General features: G+C 32.9%; 1 protein-coding gene and 1 pseudogene across 1 annotated transcript; one reads left to right on the top strand and one right to left on the bottom strand.

Annotated features, from left to right (window-relative positions):
* Positions 1 to 326: 326 nt before the first annotated feature.
* On the bottom strand, positions 327 to 2,512 carry LOC114408720 (annotated as a pseudogene).
* A 2,206-nt stretch (positions 2,513 to 4,718) lies between these two features.
* Positions 4,719 to 9,285, top strand: LOC114408721 (sulfite exporter TauE/SafE family protein 3-like). The gene is made up of 12 exons (XM_028371869.1): positions 4,719 to 5,092; positions 5,208 to 5,367; positions 5,940 to 6,140; positions 6,508 to 6,572; positions 6,669 to 6,708; positions 7,522 to 7,583; positions 7,674 to 7,760; positions 7,911 to 7,961; positions 8,118 to 8,342; positions 8,445 to 8,538; positions 8,657 to 8,797; positions 8,898 to 9,285. Exons 1-12 carry the CDS (start codon positions 4,871 to 4,873, stop codon positions 8,972 to 8,974), a joined length of 1,425 nt encoding a protein of 474 aa, XP_028227670.1. The 5' UTR covers positions 4,719 to 4,870; the 3' UTR covers positions 8,975 to 9,285.
* Positions 9,286 to 11,458: the final 2,173 nt, after the last annotated feature.

Here is an 11,458-nt window from a genome sequence, read left to right on the forward strand (position 1 = left end):
ATTATATTTTAACACTTACTATATCAAAATATCTGAATCTATAATTCTATATAGTGTCTAGTGTTGTAAGAGTCCGTCTTTCCTAAATACATACAAGCATTCACCTCCGTATAATCTCAGTTTCTGTTTTTTAAAACTATTAAGCACTTCCAGCAATTTCAAGTTAACTATATAGTACAGGTATTTTTTAGTATAGTTTATTCTTTTATAGGATGTTTTTATCAAGTAACTCAGAATTTTGCATCATATCTTAATAGTTTGTAGTTACCCTTTACATTCATCAGAAGATTAAGAGCACGAAGTGATAATTAACCGAACATTTCATGTTGTAGTAACAGTATACCATATAGCTAGGAAGAGCAGTTTTTACTCTAGCAAACAAAATAACAAGCCATCAATCAGAGTAATAATTTGGAAGGCTGACTTCCCCGCGGTTGAGTTCATCAATCTTACCATCATCAATAGGTGCCGATTCTTCCCGTAAACCCTTTTTTAATTTCCTTCAAAAGTCATTAAAAAAATATACTGGCAAATAATTAGAGTTAATTGGAGCCTACCTTATTTCACTTCAACTTTCAATATGTTGCTTCAGTTGGTGTTTAACACTGTCACTTACGGAGCGAATTATTAGCAAACTGCATTCATGAACTCTCATCTAATTCCAATGTGCTCATTGTATCCGGTGAAAGACACACTTACAAATCAATGCTTCCACGGCCTGGGTATGATATTTCACTTTCCCATCAAATTTGTTGGCATAACCACTTCTAACAGCCACCGCTTTCCCCATTCCAAACTCACTCCCATTCATGTTAAACCAGGGAAACTACCCATCAACACAACGTACGGGTCAATGAACTAACCAACTTGAAAGATGAAAGGACACTGTAACCACTCTTTGAGCATGTGTTGCACCACTCTGTGGTTATAGTTTGCACAGCAAGGGGCAGCTTCCATGCTGCCCATCCTAGATCATTCTCAAGCAGCTCCCTTGCCGTGGCTTCACCACTCACTGCATGAACTGAGTTTCCAAAGTACTCTTGCGGCAAAGGCGGTTCCATTCTTGATCGGTTGTCTATGACCAAGTTGCAACTTGTTCTCCGATCATGTGACGCCCGGCGCGCGCGAGTTATGGATAAGTGCTGATAGGGATTGGAACGAAGAGATTTGTGTGGTTTTGGACTCCATGTTGGCCTCTGCTTTCAGTTTGGCAATAGACTCTGCTGAAAAAGTGGAAGTCTCTCTCTCTCAGCAAGGGGTACGTGCTTCATATCTGTTGATAAACTCGTCATGATGTTTGAAAGGAAGATTGATTAATGGACCACAACCCTCTGGAAACCAACGATGATGAATGGGTTGGTGTAAAATTGGAATATCAGTTTCATGGCCATGATACTGAAAGATCTGAGACCATGTATTGAAGAAATTCCAATAAGAAGTGACATCACCGACAGCGTGATTCATGGAACAACCTAAGAAAACACCATCAACTAGTTCAGTGACTTGGATGGACAACAGGAGCATGGTGTGACCATCATGGTTGACTGCTTTGTGGTGGTCAAACAATGACTGAACAACGAGTGGGACGTCAACGGGAGAGAGGATGTCAGATATGGTCATATCTAGAGTTGCATAGATGAATATGGCTCCATCACTGTTTTATATGAAAGAGGGTCTTGGGTTTTTTGGGTTACAAGGTGACAAGCCAAATAGATATGAAAGAGGGTGAGAGAAAGAGAGTGTTTGAGCTTCTTCACAAGATTCTCTATGAAATGATGATGGTGATCAACAAGTGTTGGAGGCTTTTGAAGAGTAAACCCTTCTGGATATAGTGATAAGACGACAGTTTAATATCCCAAGGTGTTAAATAACAAATTTGATTTGACTCGTCTTGGATTGGACGATGTGGCTTGACGAAGCATTCTGAAACGAGGCGAACGGCTTGGGTACTCATCGTTCAAATAATCAGGAACAGAATTCAGAATCAGATCTTTGACGCAGAAAAGAAGAGAAAGGGTGAGGAAAAAAGTGTGATGATTTTGAGATTTGACAATAGAATAGGAAAAAAATATTCAAGACGTGGTGAATCCCGCAAAAAACGCCTCCTCTTCCTATTATTCTGCCAGTGCCAGTGCCAGTGCCTTGGGTTTTGTTTTTAGTTTTTCTTTTTTCTTGATATAAGCTGTCTTTTCTTATAAAAATCCTGGTGCAGCAACGTGGAAAGTGGAAACAATTGTAAAAGGGAATTAAATTTCAATTGAATTTAATTATTTTTAAACACTAAAAAGGTTTTATTTACAATATTCTCATAATAATTTATAAATTAAGGGGATGATTTTAAAGAAGAGCAAAACACATTGAAACGCACCAAAACTCAGAGATGGGTATAGACGGTGATCAAGATACTCACACAGATAGGAAACAACAGTAGAACCAGTTCCTCCACCAGTGATACCAAGAAGTCACATGGAAGAAAATGAACCAAATTCTCAGCAAGTATTGGCTTTCATTGTTATCTTACCAGCTACTGATAATTTTAAACATGCAAGAGATGGATTTCATGTAATTAACAACTTGCTTTTGGTCTGCACTCTCGAGAGAGATGGGGTACATGCATGGATGATATTGATGATGAAGGACAAAAAGGCAAAAAGTATGGGTCAAGAACTGACGTGTAAAATACTCATAAAAAGTATGCGGGATAAAAATAAGATATTTACAAAAATTTGGGATTCGAAATAATATATTTACTTATAACAAAATTTCAAAATTAATATAATCAGATAACCCACGATAACAAGTTAGACATATGGACCTGTCAAAAAAAAAAGTTTAACATATGGACCATGCATATTTACAGACAAAGTTTGTCCATATTAAAGCCACCCTTATTTGACAAGCATCGTACAAAAATAAAGATTGAGAAACCAGAATATATAGTTAACATACGGAACGGACAGGAGAAAATGAACAAAATTAATCTTGTTTGTGTATTTTTTTTAGGTTAATTACTCATTTTTCTATACCTACTCAATTTTTACAATTTAATCTCTACACTTATATAAAAATTATTTATTTTAATTTTTACACATGTTTCTTTTAACTCATTTTAATTTCTATAAAAAAATTTAATCCACTCGATGCGGATGCATGAACATGCTTTTTAAAAAAATAAGTTTGGCCATTGTTACCCTAAAAAAAAGTTTGGTTATATTGTTGTATTTGACATTCTATTTCTATAGGCAAATGGTATACGGGGTGATATTTATACTATTTTATTTTATATATATTGATGTAATTCCATTTGGCAATAAATAATACTCGATTAATCTATATTTTTTAAAGACTAATGATAAGTTGTAAAATTTAAGGAATCAATTATCATTAAATTATTAGTAGGCATTCAAATATTAAATTTAAATTTTTTATCTGGATCAATTTATCACCTTCTCGTACTTAAAATGGAAATTTGATGGGAAGGGGTGGAGTGGTTTGCATGTTCTGCGGAGATAGTGGGGACTCAACATATATAATAATTTTGAAAGAAAGTGCTACTGGAAGGAGCTTGGCTTTGGTTATTTCATCTTGCAACTTGTTTGCAGGATTTATCTGTAGAAAGAAAAGGCCATTTTAATGATCCTCCTCACCCACCCAATCAGAGGAAAGAGAAAGCACGATGGGTCCTACTGTACATTTGCTTATGTTGGTGCTTTGTAACGCAAGTTAAACAAATGAAATTACCATGAAGCTTCATAGTTTTGCTGTGATATTGGATTAGCAAGGACGCACAGTCATCTCTACGATTGAGTTAATGCTTGAACATTAAGTTTGCTTAAAATTGTTTAATGCTACCTTCTTTCATGAAGCTTCCTAGAGCGCCTTGGCTTGTTCTTCGCTCTAGTTCTACTATTGGGTGTTTGTAAGTTGTCCTTACTCTGGAAATGGGAGACTCATTTTGCTTATCATTGCCATTGCGTGGCAATTCACCATTTTTGAAATTGCCTTTAATAGCATTTTCATATCTTTTTTTCATGAATTTGCTTGAGATGAAAAGAAAACAGTGTAATATTGGAGCAGGAGCAGGAGCAGAGCAGTGATAACAGAGCATGATGTTGGGTTGATGAGAGATAATCTACCCCAATCCAAAAGCTTAACTTCAATGTTTTTCAAAATTTTGGTATAGACACGTAGAAACTACAATTCTATAAAGAAAAGCTAATGGTAAAAAAAAATTAATTAGTGTGTGACTAATATATGTGTAAGCCGTCAATTTGGGGTAATAGCATGAATTTAAACAAATAAAATAAGGTTATATGTTCAAATTTCAATGTCACTTTCCCCTGTTCACAGTCAAAGATCTGGGGTCTTCAAAGTTCTAATGAACCAAAAGCGTAGAATTTGAAATAAATAAAGGGTTTAATTTTTAATACATGTGTAAAGATTTTTACACAATAATAATGCTAAATATGATCTTAAAATAATTATTAAAAAGTTTATAAAAACTTTGAATTTAATTTTTATGTAATGTTGGTATAAAAAGTTTGTTAACTAATAAAAAATATATAATTTTTTAAATAATTATTATAAAAATCAATAAATTTATCATTAGGTAAGGATTTCATATAGGAAATATAGGAAATAAATAGTGACGTTCAGTGGGTTGAAAGAGGGAGAGAGAAAGTGTGGCTTTGTTATATAAGAGAGGATGATGGTACTAAAGAATGCCTCCTTAGTCCTTAACTTTCATAGTTTCCTCCCTCAACCATACTTGTAGAACTAACCAGCATACAAAAATAATCGGCAGAGAAAGAAAAAACAGAGAGAGAGTTAGCATATATAGCATTGGTCCTGTACTCCTTTTACATCACATATGGCTACCGAAGTGAGAAAGAAGACTTCAAGAGGAGCCACAACAGTAATATGGCTGGCCTCGTGGAGCCTTATTATGGCCTACAATGTCTGTTTAGCAGAAAGAGTTTTGAAAGACCAAAAACCTGAGAGTTTTGTTGTCAAAGAAAGGCAAGGAGTTATGAATAGTATAATTGATTTCTTTTGGAACGATGGAGAGCCTACCAATGACCGTGTTTGGCCTGTGAGTTTATCAAACACGTTTGCATGTCATGAGTCACTTTGTGTTACTTTGGTTATTTTTTAGTCACTTATTATTTATTTGTTTCATGATAATGGCATGTCGCTCTGAAATACAGGAAATGAAGTTTGGTTGGAGAATTGTAGTAGGGTCGATTGTTGGATTTTTTGGAGCTGCGTTGGGTAGTGTAGGCGGGGTTGGAGGTGGAGGAATTTTCATCCCTATGCTCACTTTGGTCATTGGTTTTGATGCCAAGTCTTCCACAGCCCTTTCTAAGTGTTAGTATATTGTTCTGTTATGTTATTCTTTCATGATATGCAAGTAAAACATAGACATTCATAAGGGGTCTTAAACCATTTCTTGTTGATCTACAAAACCAAGGGTGCACGTATATTTGTACTTTATCATCTTTTTTGACTTCCAGATAGAATGAAAATCTTTACTTACTGGCTTGCATGCAGAATTAACGTGCATAGAGTGTCACATGTTAAATTTTAAATGCTATTAGCCTATTACACCTGAGTCCTAGTCCTGACCATAAAAAAGAGAGTTTCTCATTACATCTGAACTCAGTTTTCTTTAATATGTACGGGGATAAATTAGGTTGGTTTAAGGAAAATTCATTTGAATTTTTTAATTTCCCCTATGAGTAGTTATAAACATTAACACCAAAACGGGATGGAAAAGAAGAGAGATAAAAAAATAAATAAAAGGAAGAGAAAGAAAAAAAAAGACAGATGTGACAAAGGATGTGATGAGAAAGAAAGATAACAAGGTGAAAAAAAAAATAGGGAAAGTAAGTGATTTTTATATTTTCTTTCCACATTTAACTGTTATTTCATAATTGTAGGTATGATTATGGGAGCAGCGGTATCAACTGTATACTACAACCTGAGGTTTAGACACCCAACACTAGACTTGCCAGTTATAGATTATGATCTGGCTTTGCTCTTCCAGCCTATGCTAATGCTAGGAATAAGCATTGGTGTTGCATTTAATGTCATGTTTGCTGATTGGATGGTGACGGTTTTGCTTATCATCTTATTTATTGGTAATCATTATTTACTTAGCATAAGCTCAACCTTTTAAATTAATTAAATTTTCCTGGGGCAGTCTCATAGTCTGTGTGGGTGAGTCTTTCTTCTGAAAGTGCTCTCTTTTGTGTCTGTTTTTCGAAGAAAGGATATGTTTTCTTCATTTAAGATTTTGATATTTTCATTGATCTTAAATTAAATTTTCTAGAGAAGGAAATATTATTATTCTATCTTCTGTAGCCAACATATTACACTTTGCTGTTTTTTTTTAATATTTAGTGACCAGTTTATGCTACATAGCACATATGACATGATTTATTTGCCGTTCTATTCTGATACCTTATTATAATTTGTTTAACTTTTAATGAAACTAATCGGTTGTAGCTACATCCACAAAAGCTTTATTCAAAGGCATAGATACATGGAAAAAGGAAACAATTATGAAAAAGGTAAACTTACCTTTGTGCATTTTTAAAAATCTAAAGTTGAATCTGTATATTGTTTTCTACTTGAATATCAAGAGGATTATGCTACTGAAATTTCAGGAAGCAGCTAAGATGTTGGAATCAGATTCTTCTCCTGGTTGTAAGTCCCTGCAAACCTTCCTATAAAATATAGAGAAACATTCAGCTAATACATAAAAGATTAATGCAAAATCTGAAAACTACAAGAAACAAAATAAGTATACTGCTGAAAATATAGAGGAATAATAAGATTTATCAGATAAGAATTTATGAACATATTCACTTTCTCCTACTTTAGGCATGAATCAGAGTTTCAAATTTGTAATAAGTGTGAAATTTGGTTTATTTTCTTTTTTGTTTTACCCTGGCAGGATTTAAATGGATAGAGTTAATGCATAATTACTGAGAGCATTGACTTCCCCCATTCATTGTCACAACTTTTTTGCCATCATATGTAGAACTACATTTTAGTTTCTTTACAACTTAGTTTTTTGATTCTGTACAACTTAAGGAAATATAAGGGCGAGAAAAGAAAAGCATTTTCTTCACCAGGCATTTAGTTGTGTAGACCCTGAATAATGGGAAAAGAAATGCTATGACTGCTATAAAGAATTATAAAAGAGAAGAGAAAAATGATATTTAGAACTTCATATATATACTATGCCAACAAATTGAGGAATTTTAGTTTCATGTTGATGAATATGTTCAAGTGCACTAGTAATTAGAAGTTAAATAGAAAAAAGAACTTATTCAAACAATCATCCGGTAGAACAAATGGTTGAACACTTATGTCAACTTGATATTCATTAACACAAATAAGAGCTAGCTACTTTTAGATAATATCAAACCTTTGTCTTAATGAACATTTGAAAGATCTAGTAGAAAATCTCTAATATTACTGTTAAAACACTATTGCACTTACCCCTTAATGCAGATGTTTCTGAAGAAGACTATAAGTCTCTACCAGCTGGTTCAGCTGATCCACGAGATGAGGAGGTAATTCCAATGGCCATTCAAGGCATTCCTTATAGCAACTTCATTGAAGTTTTTTTAGCCTTACATGTTGTGGTAAATTCTGGTGTGCAGGTCCCTTTACTAAAGAACATCTATTGGAAAGAATTATTAGTCCTAGCGTATGTCTGGGTGGCTTTTCTCATTGTTCAGATTATTAAGGTAGTTAAGTTATTATATTTGGTTAGTTTTTCTGCTTCAGTCACAGGCATGAAGTTGTGGGTTTTGAAATTTGTGTACACAATCTGAAGCAAAGGAAATACGCTGCCCCTAGATCTAACAAATACGCACCTCTTAATTGTTTCAATGCAGACATACACTAAAACTTGCTCCATACTGTACTGGGTTCTTAATTCCTTGCAGGTAAAGATTCTAAGTACATATCAACACACACACACAAGTGTTATCTAGTCAATGTATTAGTTTTGAACTGAAGTGCACATCTTTGCTGCGACTTGCATAACATCATTTCCTCAAATGATCTAAACGAAATTTGGTTTCCCTATTTGTCACTTTAAGGTGCCTATTGCAATCTCGGTTACGCTTTATGAAGCCATATGCTTGTGCAATGGAACTAGAGTGATTGCATCAAAGGGAAAGGAAAATACAGATTGGATGAAGCTTCACAAGATCTGCCTTTACTGTTCCTGTGGAATAATAGCTGGTATAGTTAGTGGATTGCTAGGTCTAGGTGGTGGCTTCATTTTGGGACCACTCTTTCTAGAGTTGGGAATTCCTCCTCAGGTACAGACTCATCCATTCTTGAGCATTTACTAGCCTTTAGGTTTTCTAAAATAATCAAACATGAGAAAAAAATAGCCTTGATGCATGTGTTCTCTGTGGCAGGTTGCTAGTGCTACATCAACTTTTGCTATGGTTTTCTCTTCCTCCATGTCAGTGGTGCAATATTACCTTCTAGAACGCTTCCCAGTACCCTATGGTATGACACAATAAATAAAACTAATTAAAATCACTCCTGTGTAGTGAGTGTGCAGCAGGTTTCTTGAAAGATAAGAGAAACTTATACTAATTAAAGCCAATGTACTCTGGATATGCAGCTTCTTACTTTATTTTGGTTGCAACCATAGCTGCATTAACTGGCCAGCATGTGGTGAGAAAGATAATTGCTATCTTCGGTCGAGCATCCATCATCATCTTTGTACTAGCATTCACCATTTTTTTGAGCGCGATCAGTTTAGGTACTCTCCATGATTTTAGTTGGAAGTTTCCATCAATATATTCTTTTTTTGTTGATTGGTTTATTCAAACATACTTATTTTCTCTTTTTGGGTATCACAGGTGGAGTGGGAATTGAGAACATGGTTGAGAAGATGGAAAATAATGAGTATATGGGATTTGCAAATATCTGCCATTAATCTTAGGTACATACAGAAGTGGAAGTTTTCTATAGATAACATTTCCCAGACCGGTGATGTGGTCCCCTTTGTTCCTTTGAGAAATTCTAGTAACACAATGATACTTTGTTGAACACATTTTTTATTATTAGTTAAAATTTATTAAAAACTATAAATTAAGTGGATTTTACTTCTTATTTAATGAGTCCACTCATAATTTTGCAGTTTTTTAACAAATTTCAACTAGTAATAGAGATTGTGTTAAAAAAAAGTGTGTAGTACTCTTGTCACTTTTTGTTCAAGTAAATAAATAATATCTTTTCCCTCTGATATATTCATTGTAGAAGTATCAGTACTTCACTTTATAGCTGCACCATATTCTTTGCCATCTCAGTTTTGATGCTATGTGTTCAGCTTTCACTTCGGTTTCGATATAACTCAGTTGATTATATGTTAATGATTACTTAAATATTTCAGACAAATCTGAATGATGTACCTTGAAATCTAAGCAACATTTATGCAATGATGTTGGTAATTTTCTTTGATCAGGTTCATGTGTGTTTGTCATTTGGTCACTATAATTTTTGTCTAGAAATCCAACAAGATTTTTGGAGAATAAGATTATTATGGATACAATATTTTATAAGAGTATAGTTGTTATGCACGCACAATGTAAAGTAATTTTAAACTTTCAATCAATTAGACATTATCATTGATATAATATTTGAGATAAATATAATAAAAATCAACAAACTTAATTATCAGACATAATGAAGGTAGTTTTATAGTAAAATGACAATGTAAAATTATATTAAATTATTAATGTATAGTCTATTTTTTTATTTTATAATGAATTAAAGAATGATATACTTTTCTCCTTTCACTGAGATCTTGTCCCATAAGATTTTTGTTAGTATGCTTTTTATGCATATGAAAGAAACTACAAAAACTGAGAAAGAAAACTACAATCTAACAGAATGGATACCAATTACATCTGCTAGCAATTAACACGAGCTCTAAGTTGGACAATTATGCAGCAGCGGAAAAGGAACCTGAGATTTAGCTCTGTTCTAGCCATAAAATCTGCAATATTACCTACTCTCAAAGTATGTTGTATGGGATAATCAATGCTACTACAAATAAAATTATTTATACCCACAAAGGATCGTGAGAACACAACAAAGATTATACTGTAAAAAAAATAATAACAAATACAAGAAATTTAGCGTGATTCGATACCTCTTGCATACGTTCACAAAACCGTCTCAAAGTTATTTCACTATCACAAAAATGATTCCAAAATTGTAACTCACCAATAGTGTATCACTCTCCAAACCCGAGTACCCCACTCAATAGTTATAAGAAATGATAACATTCTCATACACAAACACTTTTATCTTAAAAAAGTAACTTTGTTCACAATCTCTCTTCTCACACATTCTCTCATGTGTTATTTTTTCACTAATTTTCTTCTCTATTTATAGTGAAGATTACCACCAATTATAATAAATAAACTTTCTTAAAAATTGAAAAAAAAATAACTTTCAATGCATCCAATCAAATAATCTTCATCTTATAAAATAAATATTCTACTTTATATTTAAGTCACCTAAATTTTATAATAAAAATCCAATTTTCAACATATATATACCTTATCTTTTAATTTAAAACTCTACCGGCCGGTTAGATAAGGACTTTCCAAAAATAAGGACTTTCCAAAAAATTGTAGAGGAAACATATTTTTGTTAGTATAATAACAAAAGTCAGTAACATTTAAATGAGGAGTGTTATGAATACAATTATTTCATGGATATCCATCATTAGTTAGATTTTTTTTTTTTTAATGTGAGGGGAAGAGCCCCTAGAAGCTAACATTAGAAATCGCGAGGAAATATGATAGAAATCGGGGACAATATCAAAATCTTTAAACGGGTCAAGCATGGACAAACAAACCATAGCTAGCAAGTTTATCCGCAGCTTGGTTTTCTTCTTTCACATAATGCTTTGTTTGATTTGATTTGATCACTCCTGACAAAGCTATAATGTGATTAATTTTCTTTGATAAACATAAAATTTTGAGAGAATATTATAAATAATTATAAGAATATAGGTTATCAGTGTTATCTTTTATTTATATATATAAATATTCTCTATGTAAATGAAATAAGACACATTTCTTTAATGTCTTTCTTGTCTACACTTTTATTTTATTTGTATCATTTTTAACACATGTATTAATTTATAAGATTTTATGATAGAATATAATTGCAACAAATTATTTGTTAAATTGACATACATATGAGCAAACCGATATACTAATATTTTTTTCATTATTTATTGTCGTGTTTTAGTTTCTAAATGAAGGAAGCATAATGTGTTAGTAAAATTTTGTATTAACAATAACCCTTTTTATTCTTTCCAGTTTCGTCTAACAGGATTTATTGATGTCATATAACTATGATATTATCATTGCCTTTAATGCTGTCACTTTTTTTTTTACAGGAC

Source organism: Glycine soja, chromosome 4 (genome assembly GCF_004193775.1).
Source record: "Glycine soja cultivar W05 chromosome 4, ASM419377v2, whole genome shotgun sequence".
Lineage (NCBI taxonomy): Eukaryota > Viridiplantae > Streptophyta > Magnoliopsida > Fabales > Fabaceae > Glycine > Glycine soja.

What these genes read in the sequence shown, in the direction of transcription:
- LOC114408721 (XM_028371869.1), top strand. Translation starts at nt 4,871, where the DNA reads ATGGCTACCGAAGTGAGAAAGAAGACTTCAAGAGGAGCCACAACAGTA. An exon ending in ATCAGATTCTTCTCCTGGTT is followed by an intron (nt 6,709 to 7,521) that starts GTAAGTCCCTGC and finishes CCCTTAATGCAG; the next exon opens with ATGTTTCTGAAGAAGACTAT. An exon ending in CTGATCCACGAGATGAGGAG is followed by an intron (nt 7,584 to 7,673) that starts GTAATTCCAATG and finishes TCTGGTGTGCAG; the next exon opens with GTCCCTTTACTAAAGAACAT.